The 26,002-nt window shown below is 37.5% G+C and overlaps 1 protein-coding gene across 3 annotated transcripts in view; it reads left to right on the top strand.

Annotated features, from left to right (window-relative positions):
• The window catches only part of MTMR2 (myotubularin related protein 2), a 105,292-nt gene that overhangs the window by 61,294 nt on the left and 17,996 nt on the right, over positions 1-26,002 (top strand). For all 3 annotated transcript variants that reach the window (XM_061143741.1, XM_061143749.1, XM_061143756.1), the window contains 7 exons: positions 3,734-3,809; positions 10,208-10,302; positions 10,466-10,576; positions 13,187-13,288; positions 14,357-14,440; positions 23,646-23,795; positions 24,541-24,729. In XM_061143741.1, coding sequence (XP_060999724.1) covers positions 3,734-3,809; positions 10,208-10,302; positions 10,466-10,576; positions 13,187-13,288; positions 14,357-14,440; positions 23,646-23,795; positions 24,541-24,729 — 807 coding nt within the window. The remainder of the gene's footprint in view (positions 1-3,733; positions 3,810-10,207; positions 10,303-10,465; positions 10,577-13,186; positions 13,289-14,356; positions 14,441-23,645; positions 23,796-24,540; positions 24,730-26,002) is intronic.

Below are 26,002 nucleotides of genomic sequence, written 5' to 3' on the forward strand. Positions count from 1 at the left end.
GCAGATAGCTTACAGATTGTTTCTGCTAATGCTTATGGAAATTATTTTCAGAGGACAGCTGTTTTTTTTGAGCTTCAAGCTGATACTTCTTGTCAAATAATCTTTTCTTCTAGGCTCCCCACCACCCCCTTTTTTCCCTCTGGTTTTGTTACAGATAGATTTGTTCGGAGTCAGTGTTTGCCAGTAAACAAAGTGTCCGGATTGCCCTTGGCCTGCCTTGTTCAGTTGTTTGAGCTTCTTTTTGTGCCAGTATCTTGAGCTCTAAGTGAGTTGTTCATGTATAACCTCCAGTGTATGCCTGTTATTAAAAGTCTGTCATCTGGTGCAGATTTTCCAAATAGTGCTGTCCATCTTGCTCTCTTCATTGTCTTGCTCTCTGAGGTTCTAGTCAGAGAGTATGAGAGAGCCTACTGTCCTCGACACGTACTGCTGACATGCATTTCTCTGTCTTTTCTCACTTTGCAAAGTTTTACTTAGGAAGATTATACCTCCTCATGCACCCATGCCTCTGCCAGAACTGCCTTTGTCTCCACGCCTGCAGTGCACATATTTTCCGGGGATTGTAGCTTCCTTCTGAATGCAGAAATATAGAAAGAGAGGAAACCGTGGGGAGCAACACTAACAACTGGGAGAAGTAAGCCTGTGCAGTAGAGAACGAGTGTCCAGCCTTGTGAGCGACATGAGTGAGTGACATTTCCAAATCAAGCGGTAGACAATGGGCACAGAATAAAGTATCTTCCCTTTATATGATCTTTCACATGTTTGGTTTTTCAGTATACTGTGTGTTAGTTATTATTCGTGTCTTTTGTTTTCATAATTAGTAGAAATTCTTATCAGATTCTGGCAGTCTTGTTAGTCTAAATATTTCGCTATTATTGATGGAAAATACTTGTTAAGTATATTTTTGTGTCAACTCTGATATAAATACTTTGTGTATTAACTCATTTAATTTATAACAACCCTTTTGTGGAGTACTGTGATTATGACTGTTTTATAGATGGGGAAAATGAGGCATAAAGAAGTGGAACACCTTGTCTAAGAGTACCTAGATAGCATGTAGCATAGTAAGAATTTGAAGCCAAGAAGTCTGTATATATTTGCATTGTGCAAGTTTTCATCCTGATTTTCTGTACCTTCATAGGCCCACCCTCACTCCTTCCTTCCCTCCTTATCTCTTTTCCTTTTTTCTTACATTTCTTTTATGACTACATAAAAGATTGTATCAGGAGGTAGCAATGAGATACCGTTAAAAAGTGACCTTTTTTGAGTTCTAGAATGTGGAATATTAAAAAGTATATATGTGTGTATATATTTTAGTTCTTTAGGTATTGCTTTATGAAATTATTAAATTTTCAAAAGTGAATTTGTGCAGCTTGCGGATGTGTTGAAGAGAAGTAATTTGTTCTTTGTAGTTCTTCCTTTATTGACCTTGGTGAGTATTGGGCTGTGGCAGTAATTTCTAACCCTTTTTTCTCATCCTCCCTAAGTGCACAGCTTAAACTTGGGAATGACTTGATTATCAGTAAGAATTAGATTTGTTGGATTAGCGCTGCTCAATTCAGGCACCGATAGACTGATGGCTATTGAGCACCGGAAATGTGGCTGGTCTGGTTGAAATGTGCTAGAAGTATAAAACATACTCTGGATGTTGAAGGCTTAGTATGAGTAAAAGAATATAAAGTATCTTTTACTTAAAAATACTTCTTATATCTTGAAATGACTGTTTTTGAATTGTTGGATTAAGTAAAATATATTATTAAAACCAATTTTGACTGTTTCTTTTTACTTTTTTACTGTTAAAAGATAGTTAAAAATTATGTATGTGCCTGGTATTTTGTTTTTGTTGGTAATTCAAAAATGTGTGCACTATGGTGTCTCTTCCCAGCGTCTGGTAGGGAGGAAAACAGACAGCCGTTAGAGCGGTGGGTAAGTGCCAGAGAGGGGCCCGTGCCTGCAGACTTCTGACCTAGCTTCGACGGCCCGTGGAAGGTGACCTTTAAGGCAGTTGCAGTACCTTGTGTTTTCTTCCTTTTTACCTTCTCTTGAGGACTCTCGGTCTACTTTTTGGATGGAAGGAAATAAAAAGTCAAATGCTATATAACAAAAAAAAAGTGTGAGTCTTTTTTCTAGGTGTTTTGGTTCTCTGTCTAATGAAACGAATCAAGGTTGGAGTGGAAGGTCTGAGTCAGCTCATAGACCACTGCTCGCCCCCTCCCGCGAAACTGACTTTGACAGTCACATGGCTGGTAGCGCCTCTTGCTCAGTGTGGAACACAGATCGATTTGAGATCTCTTCAGTATCTGTGGGACATACAGAGGGAGAGGAACATTAAGCGGTTGGATGTGTGGAACTGGAGTCCAAGAAAAATATTGGCTGACGATATAGATTGAAGTGAGGTAAAGTCATAGGTAAGGTATGAAATCAACAGGAAGTGAGTAAAGTGAGAAATGGACAAACCTTTGAGAAATAAGGTTGAGAAAAGGGAATAGAAGGGTCATTGAAAAAGAGTGGCCAGAGAAGGAAGTGTTTAGCCAGGAGAGTGTGCTCTCAAGGAGCAGGTAAGTGCAGGTAGCATCGGATGTAGCTAGGAGATAGAAATAAAGACTGAGAAATACCCATTGTCTTTACTGGGGAGAAAGGGCTTCCCTGGTGGCTCAGACGGTAAAGCGTCTGCCTGCAACGCAGGAGACCCAGGTTCGATCTCTGGGTTGAGAAGATCCCTGGAGAAGGGAATGGCAACTCACCCCAGTCCTCATGCCTGGAAAATCCCATGGATGGAGGAGCCTGGTAGGCTACAGTCCATGGGGTCACAGAGAGTCAGACAGGACTGAGCGACTTCACTTTCACCTTCTATTGGAGAGAAAATCAGGTTCCCCGAAGAGGTTGGGTTAGGTGGCAAAGCCAGATTGCAGAAGGTTGAGGAACTAATGGAAGGTGAAGAATTGGAGACAGTGAAGGTTATCGATTGGCAGTGAAAGAGGTGAAAGTTAAGGCTTTTGAAAGGTTGTGGGATATACTTAGCATAAATAGTTGCATGTGTGTGCTCGCGCATGTGTTCCATGGGTTGTAAATCCGTTAGAAAACCATGATTCTGCATCTTTACATTCTTGGAATCCAGTGTAACACTCTTCATAAGGTAACTACTCAGTAAGTGTTGTTGATCTTGATTTTAATTTATTAAATATCTCTTTTTCAACAAGATTCTTTATCAACATCATTTCCAGATTCTCTAAACATTAAATCTACATAAAAGTTTGATTTTATGTAAGTCTTAATGCAGTAGGGCACTTAAATATGGCTGAAGGGAAATAAAATGAGCTTTGTAGTCCACCAAAACTATAAGTCAAATCTAGGCTCTGACACTTTTTAGCTATAGGATTTTTTACAAGGTAATTGTTGCTTCTGGCCTCTTTTTCCTTATCTAAGAAACGAGGATAATAGTGATACCTTTCCTTATAGGGCCATTGTAGGAGTCAATAAAAATCATAAAGTGTTTTGTGTAATATCTTATACAAAGTAGGCACTCAGTAAATGTTTTGTAGAAAAACAGCAACTTCATGTGTTACACATGCCAACATTACAGTCTTTATAATTTGATTTAAAGTAGTGTATGTGATATAATGCTATTACTTTAAATAAGACCAAGTATACTCAGTTGAAATTTAAGTTAAAAATTAGCCTTTGAATAAAAAATTGTTTCTTTTCTTGCCTTCTCCTCTCTTTTCCAATCCAGGTCCTGAGGGAGTCTAACAAATTAGCAGAAATGGAAGAACCACCCTTGCTTCCAGGAGAAAATATTAAAGACATGGGTCTGTAATGGTATTTTTTGTCCAGTTTGCTCCTCTGTGACTGTACAGACTAGTCAGTGTTTTCAGCGTACACAGAACAGGCTGTCTGTGCAGACACCTCCTATTGGACAGACTCCTTCCTGCTTCCAGTGTGTTCTCGGTCTAGACCTATTGACTGTATTTGGGTTTTAACTAATGGAAACATGCCATTGAGTTATATTTTGCTGCTTTTCTGGTTTGAAAGAAGGTGACTTATTTTAAAAACTATTGTGGAATTCCATCACAGTAAATTTTATTATTTTGAATTACTGCAGTTAGATAGTGGGTTGACTAGATAAAAAATTGAATTGTCACTTTGCACAAGTAATTTTTTCTGAAACATATTCTCTCCTTTTACTTCTTTACTTTTCCTCCTTTGAATAAATTTGTCAATTTTTGGATAAATATATTTCATCTCCATTGCAAAGTGAATCCTTTGCATGTCAGTGCCTTTCTTTATCCAGCCCGAGTGACTAAGTGTTAACTTATTGTGTGGACTGGGAACTGGAAGCACACTGTCGAGCTGTTTTTTGTCCTTATGCTTTTACTTTGTTTCATTTGTGTGATAATATACAAAATACCCATAGCTCTTGTATTTTTAAGATATCTATTTATATATTGAAGTATAGTTGACTTACAGTATTAGTTTTAGGTGGTCAGCATAGTAATTTGATATTTTTGAAGATTAAACAGCATACATAGTTATTATAAAATATTGACTATATTCCTTGTGCTGCATATTACATCCTTGTAAGTTGTTTATTTTGCAACTGGTAGTTTGTAGTTCTTAATCCCCTTTACCTGTTTTGCTCCTTTCCCCACCCCTCTACCCCCTAATAACCCCTACTTTGTTCTCTGTATCTGAGTCTGTTCTGTTTTGTTATATTTATTCCTTTGTTTTGTTTTTTGATTCTACATATAAGTGAAAATGTATGGTGTTTGTCTTTCTGTATGACATATTAAATATAATATCCTCCAGGTCTGTTCATATTCTCACAAATGGCAAGATTTCATTCCTTTTTAGGTGTTCATTAACAGAGGAATGGATAAAGAAGATGAGGTATATACCGAATAACCATATGATCCAGCAGTTCCACTCCTAGGTCTATATGTGGGGAAAAAAAGCATTAATTAAAAAAGATACACACACCCCAATGTTCATAGCATTATTTACAGTGGCCAAGATATGGAAGCGAACTAAGTGTTCGTCAGTAGATGAACAGATAAAGAAGATGTGGAGTGTGTGTGTGTATATATGGGAATGTTTGTGTGTGTATGACATGGAATACAACTCAGCCATAAAAAGGATGAAACTTTGCCATTTACAGCAACATGGATGAACTTTTAGATGAAGTGAGTTAGAGACATGCTGTATGATATCACTTATATGTGGGATCTAAAAAGTACAACAAACTAGTGAATACAACAACAAAAGAAGTAAACTCACAGGTATAGAGAGCAAACCAGTGGTTACCAGTGGGTGGGGGGAGGGGCAGTGTAGAGGCAGGAGGTTAAGACATACATGCTATTGGGCATAAAGTAGGCTACAGGCTGTATTGTACAACACAGGGGATATAACCATTATTTTATAATAACGATAAATGGAATACTACCTTTAAAAATTGTGAATCACTGTGTTGTAAATCTGTAACTTAACCGTATAGTAGAGCAAGTACATGTCAGTTAAAAAATGAAAAGGTTATATGCTTGTATCCACAAAAGAACTCTAAAGAAATAGTGTAAGATGATTAAGAAAAAGATGTGGTATACACACACTCACACACACGTACACAATGGAATGTTATTCAGCTGTTAAAATACTCATAGCTTTTGGGAAATAAAGTAATGTGTAGGCAAATACAGTAGATGATTTCTTAGTCACTTTTCATTTTATCATCAATCATAATTTTAAAAAGAACTTGAAAGTGATAGTCGCTCAGTCCGACTCTTTGCAACCCCATGGACTGTAGCCCACAGGCTCCTCTGTCCATGGGATTCCCCAGGCAAGAATACTGGAGTGGGTTGCCATTCCCTTCTCCAGGGGATCTTCCTGATCCAGTCATTGAACCCGCATCTCTTGTGCCTCCTGCAATGCGGGTGGATTCTTTACCATCTGAGCCACTGGGGAAGTCTTAAGCCAAGTGTCATTTATTTGTGTAAAAATAAGCAGGCCAAAGGGGACCTATCCTCTGTGTTGTTGTTGCCTGTGGCACATTTAATTCCTTCATGTTTAGCATTTCTCTCTTCTTACTTTTAACTCTTGGTTGCATACTTGCCCATTCCTTTTTTTCCCCCTACTCACTTCAGGTATCCTAAGTTCTCCTGAGCTACTTACTCAGTAAGGTGTTATGTATTATTACTACTTCATACTATATAATAATGATAGTTATCATTACTGAGTGCTTACTGTCTGATTTAATCATCCTCACAGTGACGTTCTGAGAAAGATGCTGATCCCATTTTTCAGATGAAGAAACTAAGGCATCAGAAGACTGCCTGGCTAGTAAAGTTATATCTAGCACTGTAACAGTTTTTTTCCCTCTTCTAAGCCTAAAAGCATATGCTATTTCCACTATGATAAATAACCTTATAAAAGAGTTTCAAGTTATCACTCAATCCCTTTTGTTATCTTCTTTTTTAGATAGCAACACTCCATTTAGGACTTCATCTGTGGCTTGTTTCCCTTTCCTCTCTTATTTGTTCTTTTTGATTGATGATATCTAAGTTAGTAGCTTTACTTACCATGTCTTTACTGATGACTCCAAAATTTGTTGCTTCTAATGTGAACCTCTGTTCTAATACAGATAAACAATGCCTGCGTCTTAGACACACAGCCATGGGTATTCTATAGATACCCTTAAACCCAACATATCCAAAATTGAAGTCATCACCTATATTTCTAAATTTATTTCTTTTCTTCTGTCCATCAGTTAACATTAACACTGGTTGTCCATTCACTCAAGGCAGAAATCTGGGAGTCATCTTCAGCTGCTTTTTTTTTCTGAGCTCTGATAGTCCATCAGTTACCAGATCAGGAGGAGTAATCTCCAAAAATTTATTGAGTGTTATCTTTTTCTCTCAATTTTCATGAGCCGTTGGTATAGTATTTATGTTAAATTTCAGGTATTTAGGAGTTTAGGAGAGAGATCAGCTTAGAAGTCATATTTTGGAATCATCAGAATATGGATATTTGTTGAAAATGAAAGTATGAAAATAACTCAGAGTGTATGGAGTAAAAATAGGGCCAAGAACATAGCTTTGGTAGGCATTTTACAGTTATATGGTAGAAGAACAACCAGGGAGGAGGAAATTAAGAAGGAATGAAGAGAATGTGATACAGTATGAATTAGATCCAGACTATATACTTTGTGCAAATAATTGCTTTACTTTCCCACATCTGTTTTAGGTTCTTCTTTTCACTGAATGCTGAGTTAGCATCTCTAACATCTAAAGGGCACTAACCATTGGGGCACAGCTCTCATGCCTGTGTTCCTTGAACCTTCTCTGATCCCATAGCTTAGTGGACTTTCCTCCTTTATCTTATTTAGAGTGTGTTTTTGTGCCTCTGCACAGATTGTGTGCTCTCGTATATTACATTTATTTGCATATACTTTGCATCCTTATAGATATGTATTCTCAAAGTCATTTTGGTCTACCCCATAGAAACTATTATGGATTCTTTGTGAGCTTAGGAAAAATTTGAGAAGATCAGTAAATCTAAGCTCTTTTAGCATCTGGCAGTGTTAGTATTGCAAAATTTAGAGAGATACGTAATATATTAAATAAGATACTCTGATTCAAATCATCAGATAGACTTGATTATTCAAAAAATTAAATGTAATATAAAGTATGAAAAGTGAAAGTGAAGTCTCTCAGTCATGTCCGACTCTTTGCGACCCCATGGACAGTAGCCTACCAGACTCCTCCGTCCATGGGATATTTTTTTTTTTTCATTTATTTTTATTAGTTGGAGGCTAATTACTTTACAATATTGTAGTGGTTTTTGTCATACATTGACATGAATCAGCCATGGATTTTCTAGGCAAGAGTACTGGAGTGGGCTGACATTTCCTTCTCCAGGGGATATTCCCCACCCAGGGATTGAACCTGGGTCTCCCACATTGCAGACAGATGCTTTACCGTCTGAGCCACCAGGGAAGTATGAGGCTAGAGTACCCTTGAGTGTATTAATTCATGTAGAAAATTAGTTCATATGAAAAATTCATTTACATTAGCCCAACTAACATTCTTAGTTGGGCTAATGTAAATTTGCAGTTTAGACATTTTTTAAAAGTCACGGTGGTGTTAGAGACATCAACAGAATGCTCCAACAGTAGCTGCAGTAGTCGAAGGGTGTTGGCCTGGGCACGTCAGCAGCAGAGGTGGCCTCAACTGCGGTATTTCACCCTTTAACACAGGAGACAGGCCGTGTCACTTGAGTGGCTTAAAAGTGGCTTAAGAGCAACAAAGTTGAGTTAGTCACACAACTGTGTCCAACTCTTGCTGGCCCCATGGACTGTAACCTGCCAGGATCCTCTGTCCATGAAAATTTCCAGGCAAGAATACTGGAGTGGATTGTCATTCTTTTCTTCAGGGGAAGGGGATCTTCCTGGTGCAGGAGACCCAGGAATTCAACCTGTCGTCTCCCGTGTTACAGGCAGATTCTTGACCATCCAGGCCACCAGGGAAGCCGTTTGCATGGTGCTCTGGAAGGAGGTTTCAGTTTGCAGTCATGGAAACTGCACTAAGTCCTAATCTTAGCAGTTACTGTTCTGAAGCATTAGGCGGTTTGTTTTACTTCTGCGAACCCTGGTGTTCTCATCTGAAAATTGTAGGTACTTAGAGGTCTTAATGTTTGAAGGTGATTTTGAAGGTTAAGGCAGGTACTCAAGGTAAAAAGTGCTTTATAAATTCTGTCAGTGCTGGTTATTATTGTCATTTGCTCTGATAAGGTTCCTAGTCACAGTCTTTCTTCTACTTGGTACAAGCCCTGCTGGGCATAAATTCTCTCTTCATAGTGACCTAGTTGCTACCAGCCTGAGGAAGAAGATAAAAGGGACAGAGCAAAGCAGACCCTAATGATGATAATAGTAACATAGCTATAATAAACTCTTGTGTTTGGTAGAGTACTTTTAGTTTTGGAAGTACATTCATGTATATTATTTCATGGTTTTATAATAAAGTGGAAGTTGTAGCAAAACCTTTGGACTGGGACTAACAGGGACATAGCCTGTAGAAGGGTACAGAATAATAAGATTGATTTTCTTGTGTGAGTGAAGAAAATTGGCTCTGGAAAGAATCCAGGAATGTTTTTAGTAACATTGAGTAAAGCTTTCCCAATTGAGGTAAAAATTCATAAGGGTAAGAAATTGTATGCAAGGCAAATTTATGTATCTTTCTTTAATGATGGGTTTATTTAATTTTAATAGCTTCCCTCTAATGAAACATTGGAAATACATTGAAAACAGTCATTAAAAAAATGTAGCTCATACTTGTACATTCCCAAGGGAGCCATTTTGAAGGTTAGAAATGTATGTTAGAAGATCAGTCTCATTTCAAATTCCATACTAAGCGGTCAGTCCTTCACAGTGAGGAATAGAAAGCAAACTCAGGAAGTTGCCTGCCTTATTAAGCATATTTCATGTTCCTACGTTTTCCCAGAAGCCCCTTGAAAGGTTCTTAGAAGTTTTTTGCTTCTAATTGTGCCTTAGTTTCTTGGAACAATGAAGATACTCCTTTATCTGCTGATTTGCTGCAATGATGACATAGCGGGGATTTATGAATATTTTAAAATAGAAAAACCTTTGTATTGGGCATATGAATGCTACCATATTAAGTATTAATTAATGCATGTTTTAAAAAGATAATACTGTATAGATTCATCATTAAACATTAAACAGTGTGATTATTTCTCTACAAAGTTTGACATCTGTTTCTTAATCAGGTACCTAATACCCTCTTATTATGCTATTATATTTTTCTAAGAAATCATAGTTCATATACATTTTATTTTCTCTACAGTATTTTCCCCATAAATATAATCAGGTCAGGAGTTTCTGGTATTATGTTTTAGGTATTGTATGTTCAGAGGAATGTTGACAAACTAGACTACGGTCAGAAGAAAACCAGTGGACTGGGGAAGATGTCCCTCTGTCTCTTTAGTCCTTCCCACTTATTCTGCTTTCCCTCCCCAGATTGTAGTGTGTGGTTGGAAGCTTGGATTTAGCTCCCGAGGTCTCTTGGAATCACTGATTCTGTGATTTTCAAGCATAATTTAAACTAGCGATCAGAATGCTATTAAATTTTATTTGTGAAAGATCAGAGTGCAGTTTTTAATAGTGTACAATAGAGAGTAAATTGTGGGCTCTTTTTCTTTTCAGCCAAAGATGTAACTTATATATGTCCATTCACTGGTGCTGTACGAGGAACTCTGACTGTTACGAATTACAGGTTATATTTCAAAAGCATGGAACGGGTAAGACTTGCTGGATTAGATTTTTTTTGTGTACATCTGTGTGTTGTTTGTTCATCTTTAATCATTTTTAATTAAAACATTTCCAATTAAATATTTTTCTCAGCTGTAATTATACAGTATTAATTGCTCGGTTTTAATATATTTTTTTTTTTCCTTCTTTTAGGATCCCCCATTTGTTTTAGATGCTTCTCTTGGTGTTATAAGCAGAGTAGAAAAAATTGGTGGTGCTTCTAGTCGTGGTGAAAATTCTTATGGACTGGAAACTGTGTGCAAGGTGAATGTTGTAATATGTAGGCAATTTTTTTTTGGTTTGGAAAGCTTTCTATTAAATAGAGCCAGTGTTTAGAAATTGGTTTCCAAAATATCAAGTGGATTTCATGCTAGAAGCATCATTCTAGTAGAATAAAGCAACATTTAGGAGTAATAAAAAGGTGATCTGTTGTGAATTTAATTTACAAATTAGAAACATAAGGCTCTGAGCAGTTAAGACTCATAGTACTTTGTAGTGAAAGAACTGATTATGATATATTTACCTCTTTCCTATTTTTAGTTTTCATAATTTTTCTGCTTCTGAAACAGTAGTGGGGAAGACTTCGTTTGGTAGACCATCTGTATTTTATTATCTAACTCATTCTATAAATGCATTGATACTTATCCCTTACAGTGAACAATGTCGGATTCGTGATCTCTGAAAAAGATTTAGATTTGGGACCACCTCTTGATCACTCAAGAGCTGCTGTGTAGCAGAGTTTTATTAAAGTATAAAAAGGGACAGGGAAAGCTTCTGGCTTAGACATCAGAAGGGGGACAGAGAGTGCCCCCTTGCTAGTCTTAGGAAAGGGAGCTGTATACCTTTTCAGTTGGCTGTTACAGGAAATCAGAAGAATGTCTCAAGGTTGTAAAGGTTTTACCACACCCACTCCCTTGGTTTACATTTTAAGATAATGGGATTAGAACTAACAATAGAAAGATCTTACCAGACCCACTCCCACAAAGTACATTGTCAAATAACAGGGTTAGTCAGAAGGTTCTCCAGAAGGAAAAACATGTCCTCAAGCAGGATACATAGTTACTATATAATCCTTAATACAGAGTTTAAGTTGTTTTGTTGTGTAATCATCAGCTCTGGGTTTAAAGAAAAAATGTTTTATGTGATTAAGATGAAGGAATGTAGAAAACAGTTTGTCCTTTTCTCCTTCTTGAGAACTCCAGACCCCTATCTCCTCCTTGAGAGCCCCAGACACCTTTCTCCTCAGGGACCCCGGACTTCTTATCAACCTACCTAGGAATTCACTCTCTCAATACTTGCCTTAGATTGTTAAAGTAATTTTAACATTTAGTCATAGATATTTAATATTGATACTGTTGTCACTTCCAAGGTCACTCTTCTCCTTACTATGGCCTAATGTACACCTGTGTCCATCTCGCTGTGGGTCAACTTTTTCCTTTCATTTTGCTGTCAGTGCCAAAAATGTAAAAACAGAACAAAAAAAAAGCAACAGCACATTCATAACTTTAAAGATCCTTTCTTATGCCAGTCTTAGAAGTTTTATCAATCTAGTATTGAAACTAATGCCTTACTAATTACCTGCATGCTTTTCAGTTATCGTTGGAAGGCCTTTAAGAGCATAATAGGTGTCAGCCAAGTGACAGGCACATTGTCTCCTGATTGCTTTTCTGTGATATAGGAGTAAATACAGCATAGATGGATATAACAGGGCATGGAAGAGGGTGATTGGGAAATTTTGATCATTTTAAATATAACTTTTTCCATAGAGCAAGACCATTATCAGTAAACTCAGACATTTGTAGGGCCCCTGCTACTGTACTTTTGGAGAACTCTATGTTTAACAGAATGGTTGTGAATATCTATTTGTTGTAAAAATATTCACTAAGAAAAAAACAAAAAAGCTTAGGTTCTCACACGTTGGTTTAAAATGTTGGCTTTCTAATTTTGGATGAGATTTGTAATAAAATGTTCTACTTGTTCATCTTCTGTAGGTGCATTGTAGTTTCTCTGCTCATTTTTACAGGATGCAGTTTAATGAGGCTATTTTGAATTCTTTCTAGATGAAAACAAAACGAATAGTCTTGAAATTATTCTTAATTCCAATTTTTTTTAGTGCTGCTAAGATCTCACTAAATTGGAACGTGAGTATCTACATTCAGTCTGAGTATAGAAACCTGCTTGAAAACAAATAAGGGAAGGGAACTTTGGTTTTTATATCTGAGTACAGAGCCTCGATGATATCAACCAAACTATTCAGAGTTTTTGCTAGTAGATGTTTGAAGAGCTTGGGACTTGGAATGGAAGCAGACCTTTAGGCAGAGTTTTGGTTTTATCAGTCTAGTAGCCAGAGACTTAGCAATTAAAGATCCAATGGAAGTGAGTCCTGGGAAGGTATTATAAATAGGAAAATGATCACCAAGCATAATTGGAATGAAGACTTTATGAAATATATAACAATAGCTAATCAGATTTTTGGTAGGGAAATTCATAACAGAAAATGGCCTTTAACAGGGAAAGGACATACTGTTGATAGTGTGTATCAGTCATGTAATACCGTGATTTCAGATATAACATCTTAATCTCCTGTGCCTACATCTGATGCTGCCTCCTTCACTGGCCCAACTTGAATTCATAAACAGAGGGGAGTTTTCTGTCCTCCGAATCTTACCTTGTATCAGAGTTCCTGTGTTTATTTTTATTTCTCTTAATAAGGCGTTGTAATTTCCCTTCCTGCTGGAGCTGTTGTCTGACTTATTTTTGTATCCCTCATTCACAGATCTTAACGTTTTATGAGATAGTTCCAAGTTGCCTTATTTATTTATTAAAAAAGTGAGCAAACAGTGATAGGTGACTTGAATCCCAACTCTTTTCTAGGATATTCGGAATTTACGGTTTGCCCATAAACCTGAGGGGCGAACAAGAAGATCAATATTTGAAAATCTAATGAAATACGCATTTCCTGTCTCTAATAACCTGGTAAGAGATTTCTTCTATCTTTGAAAAAGTTGTGTTATAATTATTGGTGTAGTGTAGAGAAACTTGTCTAGGCTATCTAGAATCTTGGTGTTTACAATCTCACTTTGCCTTTTAACCAGATGTATAGTTTATTTAGGTTTAATTTAATCTATGGGACCAGTTTTTTTAAGGTATAAAATGAGGAAGTGGACTGATTTCTGAGGTCCATTCCTGTAGACTGACATTGTTTAATTATGTCATCTTTTTATCCAGGGTGTTTCCATGATGAAAAGCTGTATGTGAAGTCTTTTTAATTGAGAGCTGAGAGTTAAGTCTAGCAATATTAGAAGGAAAGGGTGGATAAATACTTAGAGCTGAGTTTCTTCTGTGTGCTAGTAACAGTGTTACGTTTCCTCATTTATTTTACATAATCTAATGTCCAAAGTAGCTCTATTATCTATCCATATTTTAAAGTTGAAACCAGAAGCAGGTAAACAGTTAACTCAGTGGCACAGTTAGTAAGGAGTAAAATTTAGATTCAGTTTTGGTCTTTTGACTCAAGTTTGAATGCTTTTCATCATAGTTGTTCCTGCCATTCTGTCCATATTAATGATAAATTAAATTTTCTATTTTGGTACACAGATTGCATGCCCACAAATAAAAAGTCTTTTCAGTGTGTTTTAGAAAATGTTGCATAATCTGTAAAGCTGCTTAACGGCTGACATTTGTGATGTCAAATGAATTAATTATATCAGAAGTTGTCTTTTTTAAGTGATGTCTTTCATTATTTAGAAGTAAACCTAAAACAGCTGCTAAAGATATCTGAAGGAATTATGGTAATATGTTAACTTTTGATAAATCTTGGTGGCAGGGCTTTGTGCTTTTCTGTGTTTGAAAAATATAAAAAAAACAATAAACTTTCAAAATTACAAAACAAAAGCTAAAACAACAATTTAAAAAAAAGTATACCAATACAAAATATCCTTGCAGATAAGTAAATGAAAACTTGGGGTATGATAGAGTTACATTTCTGTTTCATTACCTTCTTAAAGGTCTTTTTTAGCTATTAACTCTGTTTACTTTTTGTAGTCTCTTTTTGCTTTTGAGTACAAAGAAGTATTCCCTGAAAATGGGTGGAAGCTATATGACTCTCTTTTAGAGTATAGAAGGCAGGTAAGTACTTAAAAAAAATTTTTTTTTAATATTCTATATTCTTTAATACAACAAAACTTTCATGAATAGAAGTGAACAAACAGCTTTATATAGTTCTGTGGTTTTTTGTTTAAAGTAATAACCCATAATGAAAAAAAAGTCAGAAAAAATATGTATAGCTGAATCACTTTGCAGTGCATCTGAAACTAATGCAATATTGTAAATCAGCTGTACTCCAATTTAAAAAAGAGTAAACAAGCAGATATACACATTCAGAAAAGAGAATTATGAGATTAGGAAATGCAGTAATCAGAATAGAGCATTGGACTCTACGTTAAATGATACAGATGCTTTATGGTCTTTGACTTTAAAAGATTAAAAATTAACCTATTAATTTATTAACTTTTTACTGGAGAGTTAGGCACTTTGTCTCTGGCTCAACTACGTTAAAGTCTGGTGGCGAGGACCCTTCTTGGTGTAGTAGTTTATTACCAAAGAAAATGAAGATAATCTCTTTTTTTCCTGTTTCTTTCCTTGTTTTCATTGAAGTATAATTGACATTCATTATATTAGTTTCAGGCGTATCACGTAATGATTTAATATTTATATCTATTGTGAAATGATTACCACAGTGTCTTGTAATAGCTCAACTGTGTCACCATACACAGTTACAGAATTTTTTTTCTTGTGGTGAGATCTTTCAAGATTATTCTCTTTGCAACTTTCAGACATCCCCTACAGTATTAATTATGGTTACCATGCTGTATATTATCCCTGTAACTACATTAACTTTATAATTGGAAGCTTGTCCCTTATGACTTCCTTTACCATTTCTGCCCACTCCTGACCCCCTACTTCGAATAATCAACCATCAGTTGGTTCCCTTTATCTGTGAGTTTGGGTTTTTGTTGTTTTTGTTTTTTAATTCGACATGTAAGTGAGATCGTCATACAATATTTGCTTTTCTGTTTTATTTCACTTAACTTATGTCCTCAAGTTCCATCCATGTTGTCACAGAGTGACAAGATTTCATTCTTTTTCATGGCTGAATAAAATAAAAACTCATTGAAAAAGACCTGATGCTGAGAAGATTGAAGGCAAAGGAGCAGGAGCAGCAGAGGATGAGATGGTTAGATAGCATCACCGGACATGAATCTGAGCAGACTCCAGGAGACAGTGGAGGACAGAGGAGCCTGGTGTGCTGCAGCCCATGGGGTCTTAGAGCTGGACCTGACTTAGTGACTCAGCAGCAATATAATTCCATTTTTTATATATGTGGATATAAGTGTGTGTTTATGTGTGCTCAGTTGCTCAGATGTGTCCTCCTCCTTGTGACCCCATGGACTGTAGCCTGCCAGTCTTCTCTGTCTGTGGGATTTTTCAGACAGGAATACAGGTGTGGGTTGCCATTTCCCCCTCCAGGGGACCTTCCCCACCCAGGGGCAAACCTGTGTCTCCTTCATTGGTAGGTGGATTCTTTACCACTGAGCTGCCTGGGAAGCCCCCGTATATTATTATGTATATATATTACATTTTCTTCATTCATTCATTCATCACTGGGCACTTAACATTGTGTCCCACGTCTTGGCTGTTGTAAATAATGCCGCAGTGACAGGGGGAGCACATATCTTTTTGAGTTAATGTTTTCAAAGTGGAATTGCTGGATCATACAGTAGTTCTGTATGATCTTTTCAATTTTTTGAGGAACCGCCATGCTGTTTCTCATAGTGCCTGTACGAATTTGCATTCACAGCAGCAGTGCACGAGGGTTCCTTTTGCTGTGCATCCTCACCAGCACTTGTGGTTTGGTTTTCTGTTTTTGTTTTTTTCTTTTTTGATTACGATTCTAACAGGTTTGAGGCGCTACCTCATTGTAGTTTTGACTTGCATTTCCCTTACATTAGTGATGTTGAACATTGTTTCATGTGTCTGCTGGCCATTTGTATGTCTTTGGAAAAATGTTTATTCAGATCCTTTTCTCATTTTTAATTGGACTTTTTGTCATTTTTAAGTTCTTTATGTATTTTGGATATTAGCAGCCTTATCAGATACATGGCACTGTATGAACTGGAGAAAATATTTGCAAATCATGTATCTGAAAAGGGCATTAATATCCAAAATATATAAAGAACTTGAACTTTAACATAAATGTTGAGACTAAAGATAAAGCATCAGAGCATTCCTTTGTCTTCTTGTAAATTAAAAGTTGAATTCAGTAATTCACTGGATAAAATTCAAAAATTATAAAAGGATATACTTTTTTTTATTATTATTATTATTTTTTATTAGTTGGAGGCTAATTACTTCACAACATTTCAGTGGGTTTTGTCATACATTGATATGAATCAGCCATAGATTTACACGTATTCCCCATCCCAATCCCCCCTCCCACCTCCCTCTCCACCCGATTCCTCTGGGTCTTCCCAGTGCACCAGGCCCGAGCACTTGTCTCATGCATCCCACCTGGGCTGGCGATCTGTTTCACCATAGATAGTATAGATGCTGTTCTTTTGAAACATCCCACCCTCACCTTCTCCCACAGAGTTCAAAAGTCTGTTCTGTATTTCTGTGTCTCTTTTTCTGTTTTGCATATAGGGTTATCATTACCATCTTTCTAAATTCCATATATATGTGTTAGTATGCTGTAATGTTCTTTATCTTTCTGGCTTACTTCACTCTGTATAATGGGCTCCAGTTTCATCCATCTCATTAGAACTGATTCAAATGAATTCTTTTTAACGGCTGAGTAATATTCCATGGTGTATATGTACCACAGCTTCCTTATCCATTCATCTGCTGATGGGCATCTAGGTTGCTTCCATGTCCTGGCTATTATAAACAGTGCTGCGATGAGCATTGGGGTGCACGTGTCTCTTTCAGATCTGGTTTCCTCAGTGTGTATGCCCAGAAGTGGGATTGCTGGGTCATATGGCAGTTCTATGTCCAGTTTTTTAAGAAATCTCCACACTGTTTTCCATAGCGGCTGTACTAGTTTGCATTCCCACCAACAGTGTAAGAGGGTTCCCTTTTCTCCACACCCTCTCCAGCTGGGCCAGCATTTTCCCCAGCTGTCCCAGCTCATCTCCCTTTAGGAAATAATGTTACTCACCACTTATATATCCTTTCAGAGATTTTATGTGACAAAGCCTGTATATGTGTGTACATTATTTCTTTTTTTTAAAGCAGATAATAGCATTCTCTGCACGCTGTATGTTTCTTTCTCATTTAATACATTTTGGAGATTATACCATCTCAGAATACATGGGCTTCTATTCTTTTTTTCTTTGGAAGTGAGATACCGTTCACATGCCGTAAGGTTTTCTGCTTTAAAGTGTACACCCCCCTGTTTAACATGCGACGCTGTGCAGCGGTCAGCACAGTCTGCTGCCGGAGCATTTAGGGGACTCCACGTTTGAATGGAGGCTCTAGCTCTTGCTTAGTTCTCACTCTTAGACGCAGTGCCTTTATTTTTCACTTAGTGAGAAGAACTGCCTTAATGGTATTTTGAGGAGTTAGTGTGATATGCAGGAAGGTGCATTGTAAACCATAGAAATCTATCTAAATGATTATTATTGCATTTATTACATTGTAAAGCTCTAAAAGCAAATCATATTGGTTGGCTTTTTGTGTGCTTTTGCTGAAGTGCAAGAGGAAAGTGCCTAAAGAAATTAGATTATATATTTTTTAAATGGGCAAAACTATGAATAACCATTTAAGTTTTCTGTATGGGAGAATATTCCTTTAATTGTCTCTTGACACATGTAGTGATTTACAGAGGACTCTGAAATTTGTGGGTAAGGTAAAGAGAAATTATCAGGTTGGTAATTATTAATATAATTATTTTAATTATTATTAATTAATTAAAATTATTATTAATTAATTAAAATTATTAATGATAAAAACCAGTAAATGAAAAATGAGTATGGTCTTCTGCACAAATAATCATATTGGTAGATATCTTGGTTAAGAAATTTGTAGAGCACTCAAGTACAGCCAAGGAAGATAAAAGTTTATTCTCAGAGTTGAGATGTAACTAACAAGGAAAGCTGTAATCCAGTTAATTTGACTGTAAATTGACTCTGACAAATGGATACATTAACTGAAGGGTGGTGATTTTGTGGAGAGTAGAAAGATGTACGTCAGAGATAACAGTTGTCAGTATGTCTTTAACACTGTCTACAAAGAAAGTATACGCTGACTAGCCAACTCCAGTTTGCTGCTTGGAAGGCAGTTCCTTTAGTGGAGGTGGTTATATCAACTTCTCTAAGAATGAGGGGGACGAGAGCCATTAGGTAATGGCTTACCTCAAAGATTCTACTCCCACCTAGCCATTTTTTCTGAAGTGTGCTGTGTGCTTAGTCACTTGAGTTATGTCTGATTCTTTTGTGACCCCAAGGACTGGTAGTCCACCAGCCTTCTCTGTCCATGGGATTCACCAGGCAGGAATACTGGAGTGTGTTGCCATGCCCTCCTCCAGGGTCTCTTCCCGACCCAGGAGTCAAACCCTTATCTCCTGTGTCTCCTGAATTGCTGAGCCACTGGGGAAGCCCATTTTGTTTTTTCTGAAGAATATGACACAATCTCAGTGGTAACGCTGGTAACATTGCCGGGTAACATTCTCCCTGGCAATGATTTTTCAAGGATATGGGAAGATGGTGAGAGAGAGTTAGCTACCTGGATTCAGGGTGGTACAGATCTCTCAGGAGATCTGACCCTTTCAGCTTTGACTCCATATTTTTAAAAAAATACTTCAGAAACCAATTTTTCTTCTTGTAGAAGCTTCCTTAATGTTTCATTGATTCTTCCTTCGTTAATCAGAGTCATGAAGCACCTATAGTGTATTAGCGGTTAAAACAGAAAGACACAATCCTGACTCCCATAGTATACATGTTTAATGGCATATTCAAAGAAATAAACTAATAATCAAAATATATGGTTATGAATCCTGTGATTAATAGAGCAAGTACTCAGGTGAGAGAACAGGATGCCATCTGGAAATGGAAGGTGTTTGGTTTAGGCTGGATTAAAGCAAGCACTGGAGAATTCTGCAGAGAGGCCAGAGATCAGCAGGGAAAAGTAGGAATGTGAAGGTCTTTGCCAAGTCCTGTGTAGAGTTCTAAACTTTATCTGAAAAGAAACAGGTAGCCATTGACAGTTTTAGGCAGAATGACATGATAACTTTTGCATCTTAAAAGAATTTTGAGGCAGTGTGGAGAATGGATTGCAGAGGTACAGGAGAGAAGTGAGGTTTGAGAGAAGTGAGCAAACTTTTCTGACTCTTTTGGAAGAAAAAAAATCCTAAAAATTGGTCACTGATTGGATGAGTTAAAGATAGCACTCAAGTTTCTTGGTTCTAGACCATTCAGGTATGACCTAAATCAAATCCCTTATGATTATATGGTGGAAGTGATAAATAGATTTAAGGGACTAGGTCTGATAGAAAGAGTGCCTGATGAACTATGGACAGAGATTCGTGACATTGTACAGGAGAGGCAGGGATCAAGACCATCCTCAAGAAAAAGAAATGCAAAAAAGCAAAATGGTTGTCTGAGCAGGTCTTAACAAATAACTGAGTAAAGAAGAGAAGCAAAGGAGAAAAGGAAAGATATTCCTATTTCAATGCAGAGTTCCAAAGAATAGCAAGGAGAGATAAGAAAGCCTTCCTCAGCAATCAGTACAAAGAAATAGAGGAAAGCAGTAGAATGGGAAAGACTAGAGATCTTTTGAAGAAAATTAGAGATACCATTTCATGCAAAGATGGGTTCAATAAAGGACAGAAATGGTATGGACCTAACAGAACCAGAAGATATTAAGAAGAGGTGGCAAGAATACACAGAAGAACTATACAAAAAAGATCTTGACGACCCAGATAATCACGATGGTGTGATCACTCACCTAGAGCCAGACAACCTGGAATGTGAGGTCAAGCAGGCTTTAGGAAGCATCATTACGAACAAAGCTAGTGGAGGTGATGGAATTCCAGTTGAGCTATTTCAAATCCGGAAAGATGATGCTGCGAAAGGGCTGCACTCAATATGCCAGCAAATTTGGAAAACTCAGCAGTGGCCACAGGACTGGAAATGGTCAGTTTTCATTCCAATCCCAAAGAATGCTCAAACTACCACACAATTCCACTCATCTCACACGCTAGTAAAGTAATGCTCAAAATTCTCCAAACCAGGCTTCAACAATATGCAAACTGTGAACTTATAGATGTTCAAGCTGGTTTTAGAAAAGGCAGAGGAACCAGAGATCAAATTGCCAGCATCCGTTGGATCATCAAAAAAGCAAGAGAGTTCCAGAAAAATGTCTATTTCTGCTTTATTGACTATGCCAAAGACTTTGACTGTGTGGATCACCAGAAACTGTGGAAAATTCTGAAAGAGATGGGAATACCAGACCACCTGACCTGCCTCTTGAGAAACCTGTATACAGGTCAGGAAGCAACAGTTAGAATTGGACATGGAACAACAGACTGGTTCCAAATAGGAAAAGGAGTACGTCAAGGCTGTATATTGTCACCCTGCTTATTAAACTTAATGCGGAGTACATCATGAGAAACGCTGGGCTGGAGGAAGCACAAGCTGGAATCAAGATTGCCGGGAGAAATATCAATAACCTCAGATACTCAGATGACACCACCCTCACGGCAGAAAGTGAAGAAGAACTAAAGAGCTTCTTGATGAAAGTGAAAGAGGAAAGTGAAAAAGCTGCCTTAAAACTCAACACTCAGAAAATGAAGATCATGGCATCCGGTCCTGTCACTTCATGGCAAATAGATGGGGAAACAGTGACAGACTTTATTTTTTTATTTTTTATTTATTTATTTTTTTTGACAGACTTTATTTTTTTGGGCTCCAAACCCACTGAAGATGGTGACTGCAGCCATAAAATTAAGATGCTTACTCCTTGGAAGAAAAGCTGTGACCAACCGAGACAGCATATTAAAAAGCAGAGACATTACTTTGCCAACAGGTCCATCTAGTCAAAGGTCTATCTAGTAGTGAATTTTTCCAGTGGTCAGGTATGGATGTTGGACTATAAAGAAAGCTGAGCACCAAAGAATTGCTGCTTTTGAACTGTGGTGTTGGAGAAGACTCTTGAGAGTCCCTTGGACTGCAAGGAGATCCAACCAGTCTATCCTAAAGGAGATCAGTTCTGGGTGTTCATTGGAAGGACTGATGCTGAAGCTGAAACTCCAGTACTTTGGCCACCTGATGTAAAGAGCTGACTCATTGGAAAAGACCCTGATGCTGGGAAAGATTGAGGGCAGGAGGAGAAGGGGGCGACAGAGGATGAGATGGTTGGATGGCATCACCAAGTTTGAGTAAACTCCAGGAGTTGGCGAAGGACAGGGAGGCTTGGCGTGCTGCAGTCCATGGGGTCGCAAAGAGTTGGACACGACTGAGCTCCTGAACTGAACTGGTTTGTTGATTGAGCACTTCATCTATAAACTCACCAGTTCATTGTACCTTTTTTTTTTTTTTTTTTTAAATTATTGCATGTAAATACATTGTAAATGTCTCTACTAAACCTGCCTTTTATTTCTGAAAATAAGTTTGGATTTTAGCTGAACATAAAGTCGAGGAAGGCAAGAGGGAAGGAGAGATGTAGATCATAAGTAGTAAGTTGGGGCCAGGCAAAGTAAATGGGGTAAATAGTATGTAAGGCACCGATGTTAAAATGGTGAGTATAAATGGAAGCACATGATTCCTGGGAAGGAATTTTGCCTCCTTTTTGATTAAAATTTGGTTAATTTACTGTTGGCTGCACTGGGTCTTTGTCACTGGGTCAGGCTACTTCTGCTTGCAGTGCACAGGCTTCTCGTTGCTGCGGCTTCTCTTCCCGCGGAGCAGGGCCTCGGGTGTGGGCCTCGTGGCTGCGGCACGCGGGCCCTGGGCCACGCAGGCCCCAGCACAGGCTCAGGGATTGTGGCATGTGGCTTAGTTGCCCCATGCTATCTGTGATCTTCCTGGACCTGGGATAGAACCCCTGTCTCCTGCATTGGCAGGTATATTCCCATCCACTGTGCCATCAGGGAAGTCCTCCCTTCTTTCTAAATTTTAATATCTTCCTGGGTGTTTGGCAACAGCTTGAGAAATACCCCTTTGGAGGAGAAGTACCTTCTGCCCTTTGATTTCAGGTTTTTATAACCATTTTGTGAATCAGGATAGTGAAATTTTTCTTGAGGCACAATGTATTTTATTATAAAAAGGATAGGTTTACAATTTACATGGAATTTTTTTACTACCTTTAGTCAAGTTATAAGCTGTGCCACAAATTCTTCATCTTTACAGTGACGTTAATGAAACCTGAATACAGTAAATTGTGTGTGCACGCATACGTGTGCATGTGTAGGCATAGCGCCTGCAGATAGTAAATGCTCAATAAATGTGTGTATATATATTTTTACTGTAATTTGGTTTCTTTCAATTCTTTTTCTGTTTGTTATGAGTTGTCATAGGTAATAAAATGAAAAATAAATGTATTTTCTTAATTCTAACCATTTACTGTAATGGCTTTATTTCCTATACTAATGGAAGATGGAAATTTTAAAGTGTCTTATTAAGTAATTGTGTATGTGAAGTGGTATACTAGTTATAAATATAACAAACCTTTAAGGACCAAAAGTTTAACAATTGATGTGTATTAAAAAACATGTTTTGTTTCTCTTGCTTCTTTTTTTGGTGGGGGAGGGGGCTTTGCCTTCTGTTACTTTCTTGTTTTTCTCATATGTTTTACATTAGTGACATTAATACTGTGAAATTCACTTTATGTATATCAGTGATAAATATGTGCATAGCTTTCTAGTGGATGCTTAGCACCTGCCCTCAGACATTTCTTTATATAGATGAATGGCAGCAAAGTCAGTCGTCCATTCAAACTATATGAGACTTTTTTTTTAAAGATGAGAACAATTTTATTTTTAGTCTTACTGTTTCCTTTGTTTTTGTTTGATATGTTTAGGACAGACCCAGCACTCAGTCAGTATTTAATGACATAATAAATCTGTTAACGTAAAACTAAGTGCCAAAATGAATACAGATTTTCTGTGTTAGAAGGTCTTATCCTAAAAGCCTGATCACCATAGCCAGACAACAACTATTCCGACAACTTAAGAGATAGATAGTGGAGTGTAAGAGAAGTTGAATAGGAGCCTTCTATTCTAATGTTTTCAGATATTTCTCTTAGGCAGTAATTTTTCTTATGTTTATTTCACATGTAGGGAATTCCGAATGAAAGCTGGAGAATAACAAAGATAAATGAACGCTATGAGCTCTGTGATACCTACCCTGCCCTCTTGGTTGTTCCGGCAAATATCCCTGATGAAGAATTGAAGAGAGTGGCTTCCTTCAGATCGCGGGGCCGTATCCCAGTAAGTGTGAAGCTGTGCTGAAGCTTCCCCATTGCTTTTGTGCTCCACATAATGCAGAGGAGAATGAATGGGGGAGTAGATGCAGGATAAAAATAGCTACAGCAGTGGGTCCTCTGTGGGGCTATTAGGGAATGAGTTATTGAGTAAAATTAAAACCAGAGGAAAGACTTAGACTAAAGAGTTTTCTGGAGAGTTTGAAATGGGTATAAGAAGAGCTTCTCAGAATTGCATGGCTCTTAACTTGAAATCAAAGTTGGCTCTGGTATTATTCACTATTTCTTTATCTCATACAGTTGGTCATAGAGATAAGTGCTGTCTTCCGTTAAATCCTGGAATGAAGAAAACAATACAAATTTGTGATGAATTTCTGTATTCTGGAAAGATAAGCTCTAATAATTTTAGGTAAAAAATGTGTAGACTCTGAACACTATATTTGGGCATTTTTGCTGAACTTTAAAAGTGGAGTTTACTTAGCCCCCTTTTAATGTATATTTTCCTAGAGACAATACTTTAATTAGTGACTGTTCTAAATCAATATCTGATTAACTAATAAGACCAAGTTTCCCACATGCCAGAGTTGACTTGAAAGAAAAATGATGATTTTTTATAGCAGCCTCATATTTCCTTTCATGGCTTGACTTTGAATCCAGTTAGAAAGCAGAGTTTTATTGAGTAATGTTTTGGGGAAGAACTGTAAATAGAGAAGCATGTCAATGGGTGTGTTGCCATTTTTCCCCCTATTAAGGTTTTGTCATGGATTCATCCTGAAAGTCAAGCCACAATCACTCGATGTAGCCAGCCCATGGTAGGGGTGAGTGGGAAGCGAAGCAAAGAAGATGAAAAATACCTTCAAGCCATTATGGACTCCAATGCCCAATCTCATAAAATCTTTATATTCGACGCCCGGCCAAGTGTTAATGCAGTTGCCAATAAGGTGAGATCCTCTTTCAGTAATTAAGATTATAGTTACAGTTTCGTGAGTTTGTCAGGAGGTAGTTCAGTGGTAAAGAATCCACCTGCAATGCAGGAGACCCTGGTTTGATCCCTGGGTCGGGAAGATCCCCTGGAGTAGGAAGTGGCAACCTGCTCCAGTATTCTTGCCTGGAAAATTCTGTGGACAAAGGAGCCTGGAGGGTTACAGTCCATGGGGTCACAAGGAGTTGGACGTGAGAGCACACGCACGCGTACACAGTGCAGTAGGATGAGTTTAGGCTTTTCATCTGCTAAAGATAGATTCCAATCCTGGCTCTTCTCCTTGATAGTGTAACTTGAAGAATTTTATTTTTAATTCTATATTGGAGTATGGTTGACTAACGGTGTTGTGTTTCAGGTCTACAGCAGAGTGACTCAGTTATACATGTATCTTTTCTTTTTCAAGTTCTTATTCCTGTGTAGAGTATTACAGAATATTGATCAGAATTCCCTGTGCTTATTTGGTCCTTAATGGTTTTCTGTTTTCAAAATAGCAGTGTGTAAATGTCAATCCCATTCAATTTTAATCTTTTTAGTAACTTTAATTGGCTTATTTGTAAAATGAGAATCATAAAAACTAACAGAGTTGTTTTAGGGGCAAAACTCACCTGATAAACTGTTGTTTCAGGAGCAAAACTCTCTCGTCTCCAAACTGGGCACCACAAACTGGGTTTGTGGCGCTGAAGTCTGCACAGCACCCTTGTAGGAAGCGTGCGGAGTTCTCAGTGACCTGTGCTGCCCTCTTCTGGCAGGTCTCTGCGTGTACGAGCTAGTCACACTGAAGACGGGCCGTTGGTTGAAGCAGTGGTCCTGATTTCTGCTATAGAATAAATATTAGCATTGTGGAAATAGAAATTCTGGTCCACTTGGCAAAGTCTACTACTGGAGAAGAAAAGAGAAGACAGTTTAGCTTTAAAAAATTGCCTCACAGATAAGACAAAGAAAAAAACCCACACGGCCTCCCTCCAAAACTAAAACACCCCAAATTCTATAACTAAATAAGAGACACACACCATTAAACCTTGACTATACTTCCAGACCTATGTGCATATGTGTGTACTCATGTTTTTAAGACAAAATAGGATAATTGCAATTTCCTTTTTTAATTGATGCTGTTTCTTTCTATGCCAATAAATATACATCTGTAACATTATTTTAATTGTATGATAACTAGTAACACCAATTGTTCTTGGATATTTAGGTTATTTCTTTTTCTTTTTTTGATTCTTTTTTGC

This window comes from Dama dama, chromosome 1 (genome assembly GCF_033118175.1).
Source record: "Dama dama isolate Ldn47 chromosome 1, ASM3311817v1, whole genome shotgun sequence".
Classification (NCBI taxonomy): domain Eukaryota; kingdom Metazoa; phylum Chordata; class Mammalia; order Artiodactyla; family Cervidae; genus Dama; species Dama dama.